Source organism: Carassius carassius, chromosome 41 (assembly GCF_963082965.1).
Source record: "Carassius carassius chromosome 41, fCarCar2.1, whole genome shotgun sequence".
NCBI lineage: Eukaryota > Metazoa > Chordata > Actinopteri > Cypriniformes > Cyprinidae > Carassius > Carassius carassius.
In genome coordinates, this window is record NC_081795.1 from 14,287,829 (window position 1) to 14,312,563 (window position 24,735).

General features: G+C 39.8%; 1 protein-coding gene across 1 annotated transcript in view; it reads right to left on the reverse strand.

Annotated features, from left to right (window-relative positions):
- The window catches only part of LOC132122815 (roundabout homolog 2-like), a 53,995-nt gene extending 30,149 nt beyond the window's left edge, over positions 1–23,846 (reverse strand). Inside the window, exons 1-3 of the mRNA XM_059533242.1 lie at positions 23,430–23,846; positions 15,583–15,909; positions 657–814 (exon numbers count right to left, since the gene is read on the reverse strand). Of these exons, the coding sequence (XP_059389225.1) occupies positions 657–814; positions 15,583–15,909; positions 23,430–23,562 (618 nt within the window). The 5' untranslated portion in view covers positions 23,563–23,846. The remainder of the gene's footprint in view (positions 1–656; positions 815–15,582; positions 15,910–23,429) is intronic.
- Between the last annotated feature and the right edge of the window lie 889 nt (positions 23,847–24,735).

A 24,735-nucleotide genomic window follows, 5' to 3' on the forward strand; every position in this document is an offset into this window, starting at 1 on the left:
ACTCTGAATGATCGTTTGTTCATGAATTTGAGAGAACCTTGCCAGAACGTTAGACAACATTCTGAGAATGTTCCTCGTTATCTGGGTTAACACAAAGGAATGAATAATATATATTTTTAAATATGTACTTTTGAAAAATATACATGGACATACATGACAAGGAGACTGTACTTATATCAGAAGCCTAATAAAAGCAGTTTTATTTTAAATGGTCCAGGCTGACTCCATAGGGAGGTCACATGACCAAACTTTTTTTTTCAGAAACCAGTGTAATTTGTTACTTTGTATTTATATACTATTATAGTATTTATAGCTGTTATTTTCATAATAAAGTGATTTTTGTATTCATTTTTTTTATATTTCTTTTAACTTAAGCAACATTTTTAATTTACATTTAAATTTTTTCATCTATTCATTTATATTTTATTATTATTATTTTTTTCCAAAGAACAAAAACTGTTTTTTAGATTTAGCTTTAACAACACTAGTAACCAGCACAACATAATGTCAATGCTGGGGGAGAACGGGACGTGACCAAGTGCACTTATTTATGTTTCAATCGATGCTGGCTGCAGAGGGGTAGAGTGATGTCACTGCTGCACTACAACCTAATCATCACTTCTGTGCCAACATTGCACTTTCTGCTATTGACTCACAGAGATCCTGCCATCCTTGTCATTGACACGAACATTGTTCCTCTTCCAGGAAATGGTGGGCTCAGGGTGACCCCTGGGAGGGACACACTCCAGCACAGCAGGTTCTCCTGCTGCCACCACCACATCATTGGGAGGCTGGCGGAAATCATCCCTGAGAACTATGGGAGATTAAGACAAGTGTTAGCTGTATGCTGTGTTGTTTTTGTTGGGTATGTTTTCATCTTCTCCCATGTGCGAGGTGTTTATTTATGGCTCTTCATTGAGGAACTTGGGAATTGTGAGTCAGAGATGGATGAGGCGTTTTATCTTCTCTTTCTCTCAGCTTGTGTCCTCAAATCTCCTGTGCTCCTTTCTGGATGTTATGCCTTGGCTTTCTCATCTTATCAATTATAAAGTGTTTTTATGACAACACATTCACATTTAAATACAGATGAATAATTGACAAAACAGAAAAGAGACATGACATAACTAGGGGTATGTTCCAAAATCTACTGAGCTGCTTTCTATTTACACTATTGTTCAAAAGTTTGGGTAAAACAAATAATAATAATACTTTTATTTAGCATGGATGCAGTGACAGTAAAGACAGTTACAAGGATCTTGTGAGACTGTAGACTGGAGGAGTAATGGCTAATCTGCTTTCACGGGAATAAATTACATTTTAGAATATATAAAAATAGTTATTTTAAATTATCCTAACATTTCACATTATTCAATTTTTTTCTGTATTTTGATCAAATAAATGCAGCCTTTGTGAAAATAAGAGACTTTTTTCAAAAACTTAAAAAAAAAAATTATTTACAGAGCCTGCTCAATAGCATTCTGGGATTGCCACTCCACAAAAAACTGTGATTTGAATGCACCTGCCATCATAATTACAACTTCACAACTCGTAAATACGACCTTCCCTGGAGGACCTGAACACAACATAAATAGGCAGCTCAAAGTTGAGTTTGAAGCACGACAAAAAAACTAAATTCAACAGGGAAGCCAATTCTTTAACTTTGCAAACAGCCAAATTCAACAATGCTGACCTTACTAAGCATCAATGTTAATTGTAAACACTGTGAACTCTGCCCTCTTCTCTTTTCTGTGCCTACCCTTCACATTGAGAATGAACGGCAGAATGCTACATTCCCCGCTGTCTGACTTGGCAGGAAAAGTTACCCATAAATCCCCAGTGGTGATTGACAGATTAAAAATGCGACCCCTTCTCTATGGCAGCTGCCTCCGGGGGCCCCTTTGAGTTTCCTACATCAAAGAGTGAGCTCCTACGGGCTGTAGATTCTCACCAGCGGCTGGTACAGACCCTCACACACACATACAAGCATAAATGCCACTCATATTCTAATCTCTGTAAAATATAAATGCATTTCGTTAATAACGTACTGCACACACCGTTGTCCACAAATTAATCATCAATCTGACAGGTGCGATATATTCTCGACTTATCTCTTAAACACTCTGTGGATGAATTTTTTCGATTAACACCTCAATTATAAGGTGTAATCTCACCTGTCGTGGGCTGCACATGAAACCGTAGAATGTAAAGCATGAAAATGATTCCAAATAAATGAATTCAGCCATCAATTTATATTTATGATATGACCTCAGATGTATTACTGAGTCCTGGCTACACCATCCCTTGGCGGACCTTTATAAATGCAGTGACTTGTGATAATTACTTATAAATATTCATTGAAATGTCATGTTATTGGTGAGATCCAGAGTGCAGAGTGCTCCATTTTCTTTGTTAGTTAAACTCATGCTCATCTCCTGCCTATGAATATTCATATCTTTCAGGCTGGAACAAATGGTGTGGGTCTGTCTATGGGCAGTAAGTGATTCACTTCACGATTTTAAGTGCTCATCTGTCAGTCTGGGCATCCAACCTGACCATAACCAACTTCACCACTCCACCATCCAACACAATCTGCCACATTCCTGTCCACTCAAACCTTCTTCACATTTTAGATTTTTAGAGGCAAATCATTACCGTTGTTGTGCCATGGTGTTCACTAACTACTCACAATCCAGAGGGCAAAAATTTATTTAGCTCACTGCCATTCTTTTTTAGCACAAACATGCATCCTTTCTATGCAAATTAAGCTCATTGGTTAGCCTTAGTCTCAAAACTTAGTGCTAATTGTATACTGGAATTAACTTTACACAACTATTGGTCTAACGGCTACAGTAAATATTGGTTGACCATAATTACTGATAATTGCTGAACATTTCAGTAAAATACTCTTATCTCTTAGCATGTTGCTAAGCTACCAATCAGACTTACTTGATATTTTTTGGTACTGAATGAAGTATACATTTTAAAGTGGCACTTTCAAAGTGAAATATCCAGTGAGTGGGGCCAAAAGTACATTTAGTTTTATCTGAAACCGATAAATGTGACTCTACAAACGTATGAAAATAATGTACCAACCCTAAACCTTACCTATAATGTTAACAAAAGCAAACGTAAAAATGTATTTGCTGAAGCAAACATGCTTCTACAGGACTTTATGCTGTTTTATTCTGTACCAGGTGAGCTACCGAGCAAGTCTATAATGCCAGAAAAGTCATACTTATGGACCTGATTATGTGATGTGAATGTAAAAATAAATAAGGTTCACAAATCACACACTATAGTATATATATATATATTGTAAGGTATAACGATGTCAACTCAACATCGTGATGTCTATCAGGCATCGTCTATCAGCCCAACCCTAGCGTAGGAAGAGGCATGTTTTTTTCAATTATAATTTCATTATAATTCATAAATGGATGTTACTAGACAAAATATAGTAACAAAGAAATAAGTGCCTGAAACCAAAAGGCAATTAAACAACAGATTTGACATTTACTTGAAAATGCTATCAACCAAACAGATAAATTCATCCCCCAAAGGCTAATTAGTTTTTTTTTTTTTTTGAACGGACTATAAAATGATTCACTTGTCCTTTTCTCCCGTTGTCCGGTAAGATCTGTTGTCTCCATCCACCATTGTCTGTCACTCACTTCCTTGGGTCACTCTAACAAACAAAGCACAGGCCTTTTCTAGCATATAAAAGTATGTTTTTTACCAGAGAAAGAGTGAAGATGTTGCAGAAAAGTACCCAACCAATGGCACACCCAACACAGACATCTGCCCCCTTTCACCCAAGCCATCTCACCTGGTGGACACACTACAATCTCCAATCAAAGCTGATGCTGAGGGTGACTGATGGCCCCAAAAAGAAACATAACAACAGTGGTGTAATGCATATATGCATGCATGAGCTTGCAAAATGGCAGTGTGGAATTCTCCATCCCCTGTAGTCCACTGTGGTTGCCCGTCACCTCCTGAACAGGATTTAACTTGCATGAGGCATATGCACGAGCAAGGACAAGGACAGGCTGTTCCTAAACAGCCCACAGCATGTTGCATTTTTCAGGAGACGAAGCCATGAGTTATTCATGAGCTCTGGTTAAGAAAAGAGAGGGTAAAATAGTGTTACCATTTACCTAGAGCCGGCCAGCCTGCACAAAAAGATTGTATGTGCCCTCGGCAATACCACATGCCTAGTTATGGCAAAGAACGATACACGCTTGGCTCTGGCAGGGTTCGTCCCTCTTGGCAGTGTGTTCAGGAAACCATTCTTTCCCACTCTCACCCTCTACACTTTATTATAATGCACGAAAAAGGTAAAGCAATGTGATTTTTATCATCTGTGAGGCGAGTGACATAAGCAGAGAGACTCATTAGCTACAGCTAAAAGCCTGAGTGGGCCACATGACCGGCACAAAACATTACGGTCATTCTCTTAATTCTGTTTGGCTTCCTTCCACTGAGCAGAACATGCACAGCAAAATCATCATCATCCCTTACATATGCTGTATAAGCCATTTACTTCAGATGCTAAAATTAAATATGGAAATAAATCAACATTAATTAGCAATAACTTATTCCTTATGTGTTGTCTGTGTCTCAAAAACCAGCAAAATGCTTTCTAAGAGCACATTCTATGTGCACAATACTATTATTGTCTAATAAAACTATTAAAAACAGTTTTTGTTAATTCAAAAAAATCTGAAAAGAAATTAAATACAACATAAATATTAGCTTTTTTTTAAATAATTAAATTAAATTAAATTTGAATAAATAAAAACTATAATAGTAAATAAATATTATAAAAACAGCACTGCAGCACATGTAATTTATCGAAATACAGGCTGATGCTGGGCATTGCTGCCTGACGCACCTCCACCGGTGCCTTGTGCTGGTTTACTCCACTTCTTGGGCATAAAACGGGTCGTCAGCTGGGGACCACCAATCATGGATGTTTCGCTCCTTTAACCCCAGTACATCTCCTGGTGGTGACAGGACACATGGCTTTCAAACCAGCCTCTCTGCAGTCTTCTACTAGGTCTGCATACTCGGCACACTTCCGCTCATTGGCGGCCTCCATACCCTCCTCCCATGGGACAGTGAACTCCACTAACAAGATGGTCTTAGTTGGTTCTGACCACATGATCAAATCTGGCCGGAGCAAAGTTTCTACAATCTCTCTGGGGAATTGGAGATGCCTTCCCAGGTCAACCCTCATGTTCCACTTCCTGACAGATGAGAGGGCTCTAGATGTCACTCTCTGGTGATGGTGGTTAACTTTCTCCCCGGCCCTTGCAAACAAGATGGGATTTCTCGTTGGCGCAGAAGGTCTACTATTAGCTTCCTGTCTGCATGACTCTGCCACCTCTGCTAGTTTCCTAAATACCAGATTGTGTCGCCACCTATAGCGGCCTTAAGACAATGCTGTCTTACATCCCGAAAGGCTGTGCTGAAGGCTTGCATTGCTAGTACCGCAAAGGGGGTAAGCCGAACCACTAGTGGAGGTTTCTGGGACAAGGTAGGGTGTCATAGGTGGATCTAATCAGGAAGCTGAGCCTGGCTTGGGGGATCTTGCACAGATCAGACCATGACAAATGCCTATCTGTGACACCTTCCCATGACATCCAGTGTGCCTGCCGGCTCTGAAACACCACCTTGATGTTGAGGCGCTCCTGCTCGGTCCTTTTCACTTCTGCCACCATCATGGCTCTCCCAAGGCCTGCTCGTCCCTCCTGGACTCTGCCGACTACTTCACAATGTTTCAGCCTGCTAATTGCCCTGTCGACCTTTTCCTAGGATTTCCACTTCCTCCCTGTCTGTATAGTAGGGCCAGCTGCCCTTACTAGTTGGTCAGTGGATTCCCTCAGCTCCAGCACCATCCAAGCCTTTTCCTGCTTATATCCCATGCCAATGGATCGCAGTGGCAGCTGTAGTGTGTTCCTGCCAAAGAGGCATAGGTCTGATAGGCACCTCGGCAGACCCAACCACTTCCTGATGAATGAATTTGCTAGCCCATCCATCTTGTCTGCCACCGAGGAGGGAACTTCGTTCATCTTCAGAGGCCACATCACTCTCGGGTACAATATGAACTGGTAACTCCATACTTTACACTTGCCGGGGAGCTGGCTCTGATTGATCTTAGCAAGGCCATCTACGAGCTGCTTCCTCACTGTTTCCCCCATCTGCCTATCAGAGAGGTCTACTGTATAGATGCGACCCAGGCTATGGACGGGCTGATTTGCCAGCAAAGGGATTCCTTCCCCACCTACGACAAAGATGGTATGGTCACTTCTAGCCCCTTTTCTGAGGGACAGGCTGCGTGATTTGTCGGGTTTGATCTTCATCCTCGCCCACCTCACAAGCTCGTCAATCCTCTTCAACAGTCTTTTTGTGCACGCTGTTGTCTGGAGAATGGTGGTGATGTCATCCATATAGCCTCTCACTGCTGGTAGTCTTTGGCCTGAAGGTAGCTTCATGCCTTCAGCCACCGCCCTTGCTCCACTCAGCATAACCTCGAACATTCAACATCCAGGAGTGTAATGCTCCTAAACTGGCTAATGGTGGTAGAGTTTGTTTCCTTCGGGATGAACACTGTGACAGCTCGTTGCCACTCTGAAGGGATTACTTTGTTCTTCTACGTCACTCTCAGGAGGTTCCACAGATATTTCTGGACCCCTGGGCAGTACTTGTACAGCTTATAAGATACCCCGTTGGGGCCTGGAGCTGAGGCTGAAAAGAGAGGGTAAAATAGTGTTACCATTTACCTAGAGCCGGCCAGCCTGCACAAAAAGATTGTATGTGCCCTCGGCAATACCACATGCCTAGTTATGGCAAAGAACGATACACGTTTGGCTCTGGCAGGGTTCGTCCCTCTTGGCAGTGTGTTCAGGAAACCATTCTTTCCCACTCTCACCCTCTACACTTTATTATAATGCACGAAAAAGGTAAAGCAATGTGATTTTTATCATCTGTGAGGCGAGTGACATAAGCAGAGAGACTCATTAGCTACAGCTAAAAGCCTGAGTGGGCCACATGACCGGCACAAAACATTACGGTCATTCTCTTAATTCTGTTTGGCTTCCTTCCACTGAGCAGAACATGCACAGCAAAATCATCATCATCCCTTACATATGCTGTATAAGCCATTTACTTCAGATGCTAAAATTAAATATGGAAATAAATCAACATTAATTAGCAATAACTTATTCCTTATGTGTTGTCTGTGTCTCAAAAACCAGCAAAATGCTTTCTAAGAGCACATTCTATGTGCACAATACTATTATTGTCTAATAAAACTATTAAAAACAGTTTTTGTTAATTCAAAAAAATCTGAAAAGAAATTAAATACAACATAAATATTAGATTTTTTTTAAATAATTAAATTAAATTAAATTTGAATAAATAAAAACTATAATAGTAAATAAATATTATAAAAACAGCACTGCAGCACATGTAATTTATCGAAATACAGGCTGATGCTGGGCATTGCTGCCTGACGCACCTCCACCGGTGCCTTGTGCTGGTTTACTCCACTTCTTGGGCATAAAACGGGTCGTCAGCTGGGGACCACCAATCATGGATGTTTCGCTCCTTTAAACCCAGTACATCTCCTGGTGGTGACAGGACACATGGCTTTCAAACCAGCCTCTCTGCAGTCTTCTACTAGGTCTGCATACTCGGCACACTTCCGCTCATTGGCGGCCTCCATACCCTCCTCCCATGGGACAGTGAACTCCACTAACAAGATGGTCTTAGTTGGTTCTGACCACATGATCAAATCTGGCCGGAGCAAAGTTTCTACAATCTCTCTGGGGAATTGGAGATGCCTTCCCAGGTCAACCCTCATGTTCCACTTCCTGACAGATGAGAGGGCTCTAGATGTCACTCTCTGGTGATGGTGGTTAACTTTCTCCCCGGCCCTTGCAAACAAGATGGGATTTCTCGTTGGCGCAGAAGGTCTACTATTAGCTTCCTGTCTGCATGACTCTGCCACCTCTGCTAGTTTCCTAAATACCAGATTGTGTCGCCACCTATAGCGGCCTTAAGACAATGCTGTCTTACATCCCGAAAGGCTGTGCTGAAGGCTTGCATTGCTAGTACCGCAAAGGGGGTAAGCCGAACCACTAGTGGAGGTTTCTGGGACAAGGTAGGGTGTCATAGGTGGATCTAATCAGGAAGCTGAGCCTGGCTTGGGGGATCTTGCACAGATCAGACCATGACAAATGCCTATCTGTGACACCTTCCCATGACATCCAGTGTGCCTGCCGGCTCTGAAACACCACCTTGATGTTGAGGCGCTCCTGCTCGGTCCTTTTCACTTCTGCCACCATCATGGCTCTCCCAAGGCCTGCTCGTCCCTCCTGGACTCTGCCGACTACTTCACAATGTTTCAGCCTGCTAATTGCCCTGTCGACCTTTTCCTAGGATTTCCACTTCCTCCCTGTCTGTATAGTAGGGCCAGCTGCCCTTACTAGTTGGTCAGTGGATTCCCTCAGCTCCAGCACCATCCAAGCCTTTTCCTGCTTATATCCCATGCCAATGGATCGCAGTGGCAGCTGTAGTGTGTTCCTGCCAAAGAGGCATAGGTCTGATAGGCACCTCGGCAGACCCAACCACTTCCTGATGAATGAATTTGCTAGCCCATCCATCTTGTCTGCCACCGAGGAGGGAACTTCGTTCATCTTCAGAGGCCACATCACTCTCGGGTACAATATGAACTGGTAACTCCATACTTTACACTTGCCGGGGAGCTGGCTCTGATTGATCTTAGCAAGGCCATCTACGAGCTGCTTCCTCACTGTTTCCCCCATCTGCCTATCAGAGAGGTCTACTGTATAGATGCGACCCAGGCTATGGACGGGCTGATTTGCCAGCAAAGGGATTCCTTCCCCACCTACGACAAAGATGGTATGGTCACTTCTAGCCCCTTTTCTGAGGGACAGGCTGCGTGATTTGTCGGGTTTGATCTTCATCCTCGCCCACCTCACAAGCTCGTCAATCCTCTTCAACAGTCTTTTTGTGCACGCTGTTGTCTGGAGAATGGTGGTGATGTCATCCATATAGCCTCTCACTGCTGGTAGTCTTTGGCCTGAAGGTAGCTTCATGCCTTCAGCCACCGCCCTTGCTCCACTCAGCATAACCTCGAACATTCAACATCCAGGAGTGTAATGCTCCTAAACTGGCTAATGGTGGTAGAGTTTGTTTCCTTCGGGATGAACACTGTGACAGCTCGTTGCCACTCTGAAGGGATTACTTTGTTCTTCTACGTCACTCTCAGGAGGTTCCACAGATATTTCTGGACCCCTGGGCAGTACTTGTACAGCTTATAAGATACCCCGTTGGGGCCTGGAGCTGAGGCTGCTTTCGCTTTCCGTATAACTTCTGCTACCTCACTAAGTTTGGGGAGATCAACATTGAACAGGAAAGATGGATGGGCTGGACGAGGAACATAACCTGGTGATCCCAGCGGCATTGACTTCGCTGGGTCACTGTACTGCTCCCTGATGAAACTCTCCAGCTGTAACTGTGTTACCTCCAGTTTCCTGTTTCTCTTATCCTCCAGTAGCTGTCTCGCATGCTTGAAGGGGTTTACCAGTTTGCCTCTTCACCAGTTGCTCAATCTCTCTCTCCCTCCTCCCCTTTTGCTCTATGCCCTTTTGCTTCCCAGTCACTAATCCTACTCCGAACCTGCTTCTACACTCCTCGTACAGGATGTCTCCGATGCGTTTCAGCTTGGTTTCCACCTGGCCACGCAATGACTGCTCCAGAATGTTGCTGAGGTCGTCATCGAGCTGCCGCCACACTGCAACCTTATTAGCCTCCACCCAGGTTCTTTTCTCTCTGTCCTCTGGTCTAGCTCCTGGTTGCTAGGGTGTGATGATGATAGATTCCTAATGGTGTCTTCTCCTGTGCCACCCTCAGAGGAATACGTTTCAACCAACGACTCTCCTGTGTCCTCTACCTGCCTTCCCTCAGCAATGCTGGAACCCTTGGCGCTGTGGTTAGCCACCTGGCTTTGGGATCCACTTGTCTGACCTGTAGTTGAAGAGCAATGTTGCTGCTGGCCCCCTACTTGACACTTCTTCTTTCCCTGGTGAATCCTTAAACCTCTGATGGTGGTAGCTTTCTCCCATCCACACCTGCATCTTCTCAAATTCTTTAAATCATTGCCTATGTTCGTTCCGGTCATTACCATGAAGTCTTTCTGGTTTGGCCCTTCTTCCATCCTGCCTCTCGTAGAGCCACCAGGTTGGCTTTTCGACACCCTGCTCCTGTATATCCCATTTCGCGGAGAAGGCGAAGCGTTGAGGACCCAACAAAGCCCCTGCATCCCACTTCGACAGGACACATGGTGGCTTTCTAACTAGCCTCTCTGCAGTCTTCTACTAGGTCTGCATACTTGGCACGCTTACACTCATTGGCGGCCTCCATACCCTCCTCCCATGGGACAGTGAGCTCGACTAACAAGTTGATAAACCCATGTATATAAAGATTTTTATCACCCTAGACCTAAACCTACCCCTCACAGGAAAAAAGGCTGGCATTAAATATCATTTAGTATGTTTTTTAAGCCTTTTGGTTTATGGGGACACAGGAAGCCATAAACCATGTTTACATTTTAGTACCCATGTCATTACACACATTTGTGTCCTCAAAAACCATATATACCAAAACACACTCATACACAAAGCATGAAATGGACCAAACTGTCTGCTCTCTTTTACAATATAGCTCAGGATAGTCATTATTAATTTTCCCTTATTAGTAACATTAGTCACAACACATGTTGCTGGAAACTTGGTACCTGTCAACTCATGATTTTGAATCATGGGAGTAAAAGGACATTTCCCAAGCTGAATGTCACACAGGTCAGGCTCATTTCAAAAGGCCGGAAGTCTTTGTTCCCCGCCCCCCTGTAGAGATCATGCAATGATGGTAAATGACAAGCCTGTTGGGATGTACATTATTAATAGCCCACCACTGACTCACCACGCACTCTTTCTCCTTCTTTACACACACGGGCGCTCATTTGCATCCCCCACTATAGAGACCCACAAAACATTCGCCCATTTGTGACTCAGACATTGGTCTTAAAAGGACAATCATTCTAACCTGAAGAATCTGTGTCGGGTTTGACAAGCAGCCATCTGTCGGTGTGTCGGTGTGTGTGTGGAGTGGGAGGAGAATTGTGAAATGTTTTAGGCTAAATGAAGCACTCCTGCACTTAAAGCCTGACAATTACATGCAAAATTATGCCTGCCTCTAACATGTAATTATATGGCGGGTGCATGAGCGTGGATGTCACTGTGAAAGGTTATGGCTGGCCAGATTCTGACACACAGCTGGAAGTGTGTGTGGAATAGACAGGATGCTGTTATTTTTCATTTCAGAGCCACATAAATAATTCCATCCCAAAGGTGGGCTAGTCTAATGCTATGTACGTTATTCCCAGTGTCGAGACTCAGTTAATCAACCCACCCAGAGAGACGGTGACTGGGTTAATCCACACGTTTTTGTTTTTAATTCATTTTGGACCGATAAAATCCCATTCAGCATCTCTGGACAATAAATATATGGATAGAACTTGGTCGAAATCGTCTTCTGTAAATTAAATGTAATGTAATTACAAAATGTAAATTTAAAAAATTTACACGAAACAGACAAAGAGTATGGAAGATATGCGATATAGAAAATGCATTGGTTATGTTCAGCAACACTGTGCATGCAAGACATCCCATAACAGCCCTTCAGAGGGTTTAGATAAGAACACATGGGGAAAGATGTATTAGGAAAAGCTGCTACAGAGCATCATTACTGTATAATCCCACACTGGGTGAAAGAGGGACAGCTGGGTCTAGAGCCTTTTAAGCAAGTTTTATTTTTCATTTGTCCTACTTTATCTTAATCCAGGCTCAGGAAACATGGCAGTTTGCTCCCCCAGACAGTCTGCCACATTTAATGCTTTGAAATAGATACAGCTTTTCTCTTGCATAAAAGCTTCAACACAAAGCTGCTATTTTGAAAGAATACGTGAATGGATTTGCATTCAAGCCAAGAGCTAAATATCTACTTCTGCCAAAAATAAAATAAATAAATTTAAAAAAAGACAGAAATAACAGGCTTCCCCAGTCGCAGTTGCCATTTTTCATCCTGCCCTTATGACAAGCGTCAGATTAAGCATTGGTCCTGTGGCATACATATGTTAGGTAGATAATACTGTATTCCCCAATATACTGTCTAGCATTGCATGGATTAATATGTTAGTGTAAGACCCAGATTCAGTCTTCTCTTCCTGATGAACCCATTGATATTACAGAACAACACTGGCACTTTTCACAAATGCACAAATCTTTTTGTTTGTTAAAGAACTTGAAAGGCAAGAGCAACAAAAGCGTTGAATTTAAAGAGCGATTTATACTTGTGATGGCTGTTTAAACTTTGATGAATAAAGTGAAACTTAAATTTTAATTGCTAATAATTTAATTGAAATAAAGCTGAAATAAAATAAAAAAAGAAAAAACTTTTTTTTACATAAATGAAAGAAAGATATATAGAAATAAAAACTACTATACATTGTAAAATTACTAACACTTAAACTAAAATTAAAAACTATGAACATTTAAAATAAAAGTACAATTAAAACATGCTATATATTTACTAAACATATTCAAACACACTATAACATTATATAACTAATACTAAAATAATACTTTCCCAAACCTATGATTTTCTTTGATTTTTCACATTGTTTTGATCATTATTATTCATTCTTGGTGAAAATTGTTGGCACTGATCAAGACAAAACTAATGTGTTTCCAAAAATTCTCTCTCACAGGATGTTCCCGACTCGACTAGAACAATTAATCACAATTAAACAGCCTAATACTAAAAAACATGAGTGATTCACCAATAAACAAGCACAGAGTGAACATTTCATAGCTCAACAACTCTTCGTGTTCATGAGTCCCATAAGCTGAAATATCTAACAGATGGCCATGGCCACATCATACTTGTCGTGGCAAAAACTGCTCACTTATCACAAACATGCTGATCCCATGTATACAGTCAATTTCTTTCCCACCTCAGTCCGCTTGTTGCTATAATCTGAGCTGCAGGACTAGACGACGTCTCAGAGATGTGTGAAGGATTGCTCGCCCTCGCCCCTGCCTTCACCTGTTGTATCCCTCAGGATCCTCCGTCTTCATAAACCACCTGCTCTGCTCTCGTGCCGTGATCACGCTGGCAACTGTCCAGCTCTAATTAGCACATTAATCCCTGCTGAGGAGAAGATATGGCTGCTGGTGAGCTGGGTCTCCTGGTGTATGACCCGAGTCTCATCTTCAACAAGGACAACCCCTTAATTCAGGAGTATTGTGCAGCATGATCTAATATCCAACCTGATTTGAGGCTGGTAGGGGTGCTGAGTCTATACGGACTCTAGAGAGCTAAAAACTATACTCTTTCTGGTTTTAATCATACATAATAAATTATCTTCTATGTCTTGCTTATGACATATTTTTCGATGCAGTAATTATGACTTGGATTCAGCAAATCTTGTGCCTGAAAAAAATCCACATTGTAAAAACTGATTTTTAAATTTTTTTTTAGTGAGATAATGAGATTTTGGTCTTAAAATACTGTGCAACAATTGGCTAGTATTCTCCTTCCTGCTGAATATAAAGAGTTATTTGGGAGAGGAGGTATGCAGACTTCAGGATAAGATCTACCGCAGAGTGCATGATTGCAAATCATTTTCACCCAGCATGCTCTGTTACTCAGCTTCCTCTGGGATAGTAAGCAAAAGTCTGTAATGGCTCTAAGGGCTCAACTCTCCCTCTGTGGTTAAGGATGCCTATTTTTAAGAACTCATTTCGTTTTGAATGGGGAAACACTTTAAAGGGGTCATATGATGCAATTTCAAGTTTTCCTTTCTCATTGGAGCGTTTCAAGCTGTCCGTGAATAAACAAGATCCCAAAAGTCTCAAACCCAAAGAGATATTCGTTATAAAAACTTGTCCATGCATTCCTAAAATGCTTTGTTTAAACATGCCCCCACAATGTAGACATGTAATGTCTATGTCACTGTGTGGGAAGATTTGCTTGACATCAGGCATAACTTTGATTCTCGTGTAGTATTGTTGCCGCCACCGCCATGTTTTGGAGACGATTTGTGTTTTGTTGTGAAAGCGAAACCACTTAATTTGGCCTTCCAAAACAAAAGAGGACACAACTAGAAATCAGTGGTTAAGTTGTTTTTACAACACTGTTCAAGAACAGTTCAAACCAAATATTCAGTTGTGTGCTGCGCATTTTACGGAGGACTGTTTCCTGAACCTGTTTCAATAAAGTGGGGTAATTCCAACTTTGCAAGGACAGTCTGGTGCTTCTGACTCGCAGCCTGTAAGTATGTTTTCATATTTAAAGGATTTGTCACTGATGATTCATACGCGAGTTTTGAGCTTGTTGTTTGTCATTTCTCAGATTACAAATGCAGACATGGTTTTATGTTTATGCAGCGTGATACGTAACGCAGCGCGTAAAAGGACAGTATAAGTAATTATAATCAATAATTATGTCCCCACTGGATGCAACAAATGCCTCATTTGTAATGGGTTTTATTGGTTTTGTATCATTGCGCCGGGAGACAGCATCACAGTATGTTAAGGGGCATAACATTTCCGTCACACGCTGTCATTATTTGGCCAATTACAACACACTGGATAACTGGCCAATCGGAGCACACCTCACTTTTCAGAATGATGAGCTTTGTAAAAATAAAAAATTGTCCATCTTCCCCAGATCCACCTATATAAAACTGCTACAGGTTATTATATATGCTATTTGTGCAGCTGTAGTATGTCTTAAATACTCACAGCACCATATCGATTTATGTATTGGCAGTAGAAAGTTCCTGTATTTTGAACCAACAGCAGCAGTGTAGCAGATCTGTTCCGCCAAGACCAAATACATTAACATTCTCACATCCATTACCATGTTAAAATCTTCAGAGTTATCGTGATAGAAATTATAACATCAGATAACTTTTTATATTTAATTTTAATATCAAAAGGTAATATTAAATATATTAGTAAATGTTGAAATTAACATTAAGATTAATAAATATTCTAGAAGTACGTTTCATTGTTAAAGTTAACTAAACAAACAACAAAAAACGTGAAAAATAAAATATAATTAAATAAAAGATAAGAGTTAACTAAAATAGTTAACTAATGTTAACAAATGGAACCTCATTATAAACTGTGTATTGCAAAAGATGCAGATTGTATAAAAAGAAAAGTTTCTTCTGGCAGTGGAGCCAGGTATGGTTATGTTCCTGTGCCAGAGAGCTGGATGATGGCTGAGCCAAAGGCCCAGAGTGCAATCACACAGCAGGAGGACACACTGTCACAACAGGCAAAACCTCACCAGCAGACTGCAACATAGAACTCAATAAAGAAAACCTCAGGCCATGTCTGAGAGGGATAGATTACTTTTATTTCAGCATAGCTACGCTCCATCCAGAATCACTAAACAAGGTGGAATTCATCAGAAAGTACTTACTGGCTACTTCCAGCGAGGCGTTTCGGCTAATGGCCTCTCCAAGGTAATTGCGGGCAACACATGTGTAAACCCCCTCATCAGGTTTGCTGCGGCGTCCATGAACGATGCGCAGGAAAAAAAGGGAGCCGCTGGGCAGCAGCATGCGGTGGGAGCGATGGTCGTCCTTATCAGTTTCAACATGCTCGCCATCTTTATACCACTCCACCGTGGGCATGGGCTGACCCTCTGCCTTGCAGTTCAGGGTGGCTGGCTCACCCTTTGACACAATCAGGTCAGAGGGATCCTCAACTATCCTGGGGGGAATGTCATCCAAACGTGGACGGGACCCTGTGAAGAACCAACAGTAAAAGTCAAAAGCAACTGGTTAAAATCATCTGGCAGATGTAATGTAACATAGATACATTTGATAAGATACGTGTGCGTGATTGGTTATGATGCTCAATGCTGCAAAAGCAATGCATAAAAAGAAATATTTGATGCAGCGTGAGACAATCTAAATGTAATGTGCAATCAAACCTTTTAATTAAATTTCATGTTGCACTTTAATTAACAGATTTGGTTTAATTGTACTGGGGCATTTTTTGCTGAATTTGGTGAGCTATTCTTCATTTTGGCGGCACTTTGCCGCAAATCCATGTTAATTTCTGACCCTGATTTTATATATTAAAAATACTGGATAAAAAACAACAACAGATTCCATTAAATGTCTTTAATATACTAGGCAAGGCAAGGCAAGTTTTTTCATATAGCATATTTGCACAATTGTAATTCAAAGTGCTTTACATAAAAGAAAGTAAAATATAATTAAAATAAAATAAAATAAAATAATCACAAAAATAAGGAATTTAACTTTGAACGTTTTACTAAAACTAAGTAAAGTTTAAGAAAAAACTTTGAAGTTGGCTTGAGAAAGCCTAGCCTGAAGGTTGAAGTTGCTGTAAAAGTTTGAAGTTTGAAAGTGTAGACAGATATATTAGATGTTGATAGTTTATTGCTAGCATGATTTAGCACATTGCTAACATGATTTTGCTGGGTTGATTAGCATGTTTCTAGCATGATTAGCATGTTGCTTGTATGTTTTTTAGCATGATTAACACATTGTTAGCATGATTAGCACATTGGTAAAATGTTGTTGTTTTTTGCTGGCAAGACAGCATGTTGTCCTTTTATAATCATCAAGGTTTGAGAGTGATAGGCAGCTTAGACTTTCTATAAGTCTTAATGTGCAAAAGTTTTGACCCCTCAATTAAAGTCTATGGCACTTTTCATAGTTTTGATTGTCCGTTTAACAAAAATCATAAGTCTATTCAGAAAAGCCCAATTTATGCTTCTGCGTCGAACCTATACTGTAGCTACGCTCTAGGCTATGTGTAGTATGGCATAACCTGACATGCACCTCTCCAAAAATCTAACAGCGCATCAATTCTACGTGGACTGCAAGCACTGTGATTGGTCGGCTAGAACCCCTCCCTCTGTATGTATTATATTTTGTGTCTGTCTATGTGCACTTTAATATATTTTAATGTTACAACTTCTTATATAAGGTAAAACAAAGCAAAGAACCAGTGTCTTATTATTTATTATACTACACAACATTATACATCACTAGTTGTCCACGCCCAACAATGTTGATCTGCTATGATACAAGTCCTTGTGGAGATGGAAATAATACCATCTTCTCCTGTTCCGTTGATGTCTCCTTTTGTAGTTTTAAATAATGATTTAACGACTTGATATTTATTTGCCGCCATCACGGCTATAATGCTTCTCTGACGAGCCACTTCTTCTTTAGCTTTTGTCGTGGTCTGTGGGTTACACAATCAACGTGCATGTGGACACTGCAGACTAGAGATTTGCATGTGTGCTGCAAGTCTAAGCGGACAACGACGCAGAAGTATAAATGAAAACTGACGCATAGCCTACGGCGTAAAGGCTACAGTGTAGGTCCAATGAAGAAGTATAAATCAGCCTTTAGAATGGAAATAGCAACCCGAGTCAGACTAGTCTGAAGGTCTGATCCGAGTTTGGTGGTTGCAGCTTGAAAGCTCTAGGAGGAGATACATTTTCTAATACTAAGTCATGCACATAACCTTCATTACTTAGATCTATTGTCATATCAGCTTTCTTTACTCAAACATAATGAGGTAGCTAAATGTATGTTTGTTTAATATATCTGAAGCAGTTTTAGTTATGTTTTAGTTATCTAAATATTATCCCCCTGCACAGGTGTTGCAACCATTGTATGTGTGCCCACCCACTTCTTAAGACCAATGATATTGGACCCACTCGCATTTATCATCTCTAATTCAGCATATATACAATATTTGTTCACTTTTCAGAGAAACGCCACTCAAGTCCATTCCACTTGAGGAATGCCCTAATAAATTCAACTCTATTTGGCATTTAAGCTACAGCCTTGACTTTCACACTGCTGCTTCCTCAAATCCATTCCGCTTGGCTCATTCATAGTCCATAAAAATAAACCTTCTAAGGTGCTCTGAACCTGATTTAATTGTCTCTGATCACAAACAAAGAAAAGCTAGAAACTGCTTAACACTTGTGTGGAACCATTTTTTACTTACATTTCTAACAACAACTATAAAAAAGTTAAATAAAAACTTTTGTAACAGAGTGCCTGGGGTGCACCATTCAAACACACAACTATAGTCTTCACCAGCATCAAAGGATGGAACAAGGGGCAAGAGGGTTCTAATGGCCAGTGGGAAACGGAGCCGGGGATGGACGTCTCACAGGCTGATGACTCAGCACCTATTAAGCTTTCAGCCCAGAGAGCAAGACAAAATCAGTGCAAAGTTAAAAGAAGCTGACGTTAAGGCTAATTCTAGCATGACTGCGTCTTCTTTGTACACGGGGCCTTTAAGAGGTGGAATACTTACAGTATAAGGCACTGCAGTGGCCATGTGTTAGGTTTTACTTGATGTTAAAAGGGTGTCAATTTTCAACAGTTGCCGTGTGTGAGCTGCAATTAAATAACAGCATCTACAGAATAAAGGAGAAAACTTAATTTGTCTAAAAGCACTCCAGTGGAAGAAAACAGCCCTTAGAAAGCATAAGGTGTTTTTCTTGGTGAAACCAAATTCAATGAAGTTACTAATGACTTTCATAAAAACTCGGTCATGAACACCTAAATAGTTCATCAGCCTCCTGCTGCACATTACACTCAGTATAAGTATGTTTCCATCCATTTACAGAGATTATAACTCCCCACTACTCAGAAGCATTATCATTTTTAAAGTTATGGCAAGATAATTGGTCCTTGTGAGAGAATGAAAGGAACAAATAAAAGCCTGTGCTTTTCAATCCCATTACACATGAAAAGCTATGCCTGATTTGAAAGGATAATTATCTGTCAGTGATTTCATGGTGTACACATTCGACACTTCCTTTGGAAAATGCGAATGAGACGTATAAAACCACATAAACTGGTTCATGTCTTATGGGAAAGAAGGTTACATATGGGTAAAAGTGAGCCAAATTACAGCTTAATCAAGTGATAAAAAAGCACTGAAAGAAGGTCCTGACATGCAGTCACACATAGCGCTGTTAAATATTTACGCACAAAACTCACATGAGAAATATGTGGGAGATTTTAATTCTTGCCATATCTCTCAGTAGACAACCCCCAAAGTAGTGGATATAAATGAGTTTTGCTGGGTTTCCGGATACATATTATCAACATGTTCTTGAATCTAAAAATGTGGCAAGTTTGATACGTCAGAGTAGGACAGAGCTGGGAGAAAAGCAGTGTAGTATTATGGTGAAGGAATATTCAGCATGGACTGACTTTAATGGAATCATATAAGCAGGGGTGTCACATAAGGGGTCCGCAGGTGGGACCAATATAAGAAATGTACTGTGTAAATTAGTTCAGAGCACGTGTTTGTGTACCGACATGAATGACAGCTGTTAATAAACACTTTACCTTTTTGAATCGACAAACTGTACTGTATAAGATTCCTATTCAAACTGAAAGCATAAATCTATCAGCCTCATGCCAACCGCTAATGTTTTCAAAGTACAATGCAAAACTGTGACATTTGATTGATGCTCTACAATCAGCAGCACATAGACTTACTTGATCTCCAATTTATATAGACTGATTGACATTGAATGATAGAATGATAGATAAAATGAAGATAAATACAAAGTTTGATATAAAGATGGATGGATGGATGATAGAACAATATATACATTAAACAAAATTATAAATGCAACACTTTTGTTTTTGCCCCCATTTCTCATGATCTGAAGTTAAAGACTTTTTTTTATGTACACAAAAGGCCTGTAGCAAAAAGCATGATTATTGCATAGGCCACAATAAAAGGCCACTCTAAAATGTCCAGTTTTACTGTATTGGGGGGTCCGAAAACCAGTCTGTATCTGGTGTGACTGCCATTTGCCTCACGCAGTGCAACACATCTCCTTCGCATAGAGTTGATCAGGTTGTTGATTGTAGCCTGTGGAATGTTGGTCCACTCCTCTTCAATGGACGTGCAAAGTTGCTGGATATTGGCAGGAACTGGAACACACTGTTGTATACGCCGATCCAGAGCAATAATCATACTGTCTAATCAGCATCTTGATATGACACACCTGTGAGGTGGATGGCTTATCTCGGCAAAGGAGAAGTGCTCACTAACACAGATTTAGACAGATTTGTGAACAATATTTGAGAGAAACAGGCCTTTTGTGTACATAGAAAAAGTCTTAGATCTTTGAGTTCAGCTCATGAAAAATGGGGGCAAAAACAAAAGTGTTGCATTTATAATTTTGTTCAGTGTAGAATGATCAATATAATTTTTTTCATGGAACAGCAGATAGAACCATAGACAGAGCAATAGATAGATGACAGAAATATACAGAACAATAGATAAAATGTTAGAAATTGAATGTTTGATAAAAAGATGATGGATGGATGGATGGACAGATAGAATGTTTGATAGAAAAATAGATAGAACATTAGAACGTTTGAATAGATGAATACAGGAGCATCAAGTGTCTTCCCACTGAAATACTGTTAACATAAGTTCTATCTAGTTTATGTCCACGAGCTATTACCTTATGTGATTTATTACAGTAATTGATACATATTATATATGTATATTGATACATAATATTATTACAAATATTAGACATGCATTCTTAACCCTCTCGCTTCACCCTAATGCTAATACGTTTTGAAAACAGTGACCAAGGACCTTGTGCCCAGTCGAATTTTCAAAACTGTTTGCTTCAAACATATTCAAATAACATGAGCATCAAGCTGGCTCTCTGGGATCAGTGATGATCTAGTGTTTTTTTTCCCTCAACAGACGTTACTAATAAAACAACATTACTAATGGGTGCACACTGACCAAAGAACAAAACAAAATAGTCGTTCATGAAAGAGATCTGCTGGTGTGAATCCTAGACCCATTATTACACAAGGCACAACGCTTTTCACAGCGCCGCAAAAACTGTTCTTATCGTCTAACTGTGACAGCTTACATCTCTGCTGGGTGATCCATCACAGGCCATTTGTCATCGTTTCAGAAACACCATTATCTCTGTCAACCCCATTCAACTTCTCGTAGTTGGCCACTTGCCCTAACGTGACTGCAACTGCCAAGTAACACAAACTGAACAGCTTTTTTCAGTCAATTCTAAGCTACAGACCTTTTACATTACAGTAATGACAGCTGCAGGAGATTTTCAATCTGCAGTTTTCTGGTAATAATATAAACACAAACACATCCACATCCCCCCTATTTATGGAACAAGGCATTTACTTATAACAAAAATTATTCCGGAACACCTATTTGCTAAGTGAAAAGCAATAAGCCAATTAAATCATTGATCTATAAAGAAATTAAGCAAAGCTGTTGTGATGTTGTTACTGTAAATGGTGTCAACATGACTTTATAGATAAAATAGATAAAATTATAGATAAAATAATTACTAGAATGATAGATAGATAGATAGATAGATAGATAGACAGACAGACAGACAGACAGACAGACAGACAGACAGACAGATAGATAGATAGATAGATAGATAGATAGATAGATAGATAGATAGATAGATAGATAGATAGACAGACAGACAGACAGACAGACAGACAGACAGACAGACAGATAGATAGATAGATAGATAGATAGATAGATAGATAGATGTAGATAGAAGAGCTGTAGATAATCCATGTATATAGACAAAATAAATGACCAGTGTATTAGATTATTTAAGAAATATATTATTACTATTTCGTATTTGATCTAATTTGGACTAAGAATACCTTCAAAAACAATTTGTGAATTCAGAACTGCCTGTGGTACACACGTCTCTTAGCAACCGGGGTATGAAGTCTGCTATTATCTGGCATTAGCTATCATCTTTCATATTATACGGTATGTTTAAACTCTGAACTTTCTCAAAGCACACAGCACATAATGCTTTTCACATTCACAGCTGACAGTCAAATCGATAAACCCACTGCATATCAATACACAAATAGGCCTATTTTAAGCATCCTTTCGGCTCAGGCACCCCCACAATGGGAAGACTGATGCATAACTTATACAGGCTCTTTCTAAAGCTCGACGTGTACAGCAGCCACTGTCTCCTGTAATGCAGAAGGCCATTAAGCTGGCCTCAGCAGGGGGACACATCATGCTGCCCTGGAGACTAATGATACAGCAGTGGCATCCTGCTTTGCACCTGCCAAACGTATTCGGTCAGTCTCTTGTAGGTCATTTCACTGCAATGTAACCATACCGGTAAACTTACGAAGGATGTGGAGATCATGGAAACGGATCTTGTAAATAAATATTTACTTATAAACACAGTTGCTGTCATGTCCAGATTTAAGACTTCTGTGAATACTGTAATAACGCACAAACTGTCAAAACAAATGAAAATAAATGGCATTTCTAATAGCTAGAAATGCCTTTCTAAACTGCTCTGCTCGTTTTGCATCATTAGTAGCCGAATGAAGAAATCAAACACAATAGTCTTTCTTGTAATACGCTTTGAGAAGAGCCTGAACATGAATATTTTATAACACAGCTGTCTTGTGTTGTATCCAGTGTGATTATGATCTTTTTCTGGTTATTGTCTCTCGCTTCACTATAAAAATTATCAATATGTTATAAAAAACATTACTGTTTTCATTTAACTTTTCACAAAAAGTCTATCTTTTCTATTTGATTTTATGAGTTTCAACACAATTTCCTTTAACTTTAATTGCATTTAAAGTAGTTGAAAAGGTGAATGAACTTATTACTTATAAAACACAGTTGCTACTTATTACTTATAAAACACATGTTTTTTAAAAGTAACGTCTTGCAAATAAATTTATGTTCTGAATTCTTTACATTGTAGCCTATTGTTACTGTTGTTGTCACTGTAAAATGATCTGTCAAAGTTGTAAATAAAGCTGGGCACATGGAGTACATTTAACTAGAAAATAAATGTATTACTTGCCATTTCTTTGTAAATATTTGTGAAATTTACCAGCTATTTCTGAAACCGTTTATACCATTTTCTCCTCCCAGTGTAGATGTGACCTGATGTAACTCAACATTGATAGTAAATGCAAGATTTTCTGCACTAAAAACATTTTTTTTCTTTCATCCAATAAAATTCAAATCTGTATTGTTTAAAATACTGCATCAAATAATTAACATCCTATAAGTTAAATATCCAAAAATGTAAAGCCATCTTGCTGTATTTACAGTGGTACGAACATATATTCTGAGAGACAAACTTAAAGATTAATCTTGCTTTCAAATCGCAAATTCATTGCAGTATTGAACCAGAAATCCGATCAATAAACGAGTGTTTGAACTCACCTGAAGCACTATAGACGCAAGAGAGCATCAGTAACAGGGCTTCTATGACAACAAAAGCCATTTTCCGCTTTTCTTTAAGGCATAAGTATACAGTTTCTAAACAAAAGACATTCTCGTTGGAATCTGAACTCATGAAATAAAAATGAGAGCGGAAAAGCACTTTAGCTGCTCTCTTTGAGAAATCCACAGCGGCGCATTACGATAAAGTCTCAGTGATGTCTGACCCGAAACGCGCGGTTCTTTGTGTTAGGAACTGCATGACGACTCTGAGGTCCAACTAGTTTGTCCACTCCCTCCGTCACTCATTTGGCTGTAATGTCCGTCCGCTGAGGCGCAGAATTAGGTACACAGAGTTCACAAGCGGTGCATCCATTCAGCTGACTACACGGAGATGCTCGAGTGTGACAGCGCTCCGCAGAATGAGTGCGCGTGGTCCGTGCGCGAGAGCAGAGCGCGCTTCCCAAACAAATCTTAAAGCGACAGCTTTGCATCGCTGTCCCAGATCTTAAACCTTTCTAACTAATACTTTTATAATAATTATCATATAATAATTATATATGATAATATAATTAATTAATTAATTAATACATATGTGTTTGTGTGTCTATGTGTATGTATCTACTTAACCACATTTTGGGGGACAAATTTGTACCCAAAAGTGAGCTAAACCTGACAAAATCTACAAAAACCTTCCTTTGGGAATGTCCTCATTTATAAAACTGGTATAAAAATAAAGTAAAAAGGCTTAGGTGTTGGGCTGGTGTAGGCCAATAGAATATACAGTTTGTACAGAATACTGTAAAAACCATTAAATGTCCACATTTAGATAACTAGGTAAACGTGTGTGTGTGTGTTAAATAATTTTACAACGTTTATATATATATATATATATATATAAATTGTAGCCTGTGCACTTTTGTTTCACCTCACATCAGCAGGGACTCACTTTAACAAATGCCAGTGTATATTGAAGCAAAAATTATCTTTCTTAAAACTGTTTTGCTATCCTTTTCAGTGATGCATTTCTGATTAATAGATATGCAGCTATATTTTACAGCAACCCATTAAGCAGATGTTATTTTCAATGCAATCAGGCCCCTCATTGATCTGCCTTCTCAGGAATTACTGGTGCTCTTCTCCAGGGCTTTCCTTATATGTTGTGTCATTTTTCTTTACTGCAATGACTTTGTGTCTGTTTTGAAAGACCACCATTATTGAAGTGAGAAGCGAACATTTGTCTTTCTTTGATGCTCAGAATGGGCCAGGAATCTAAGGACAGACAACAGTTGCAAGCTTTAAGGAAACC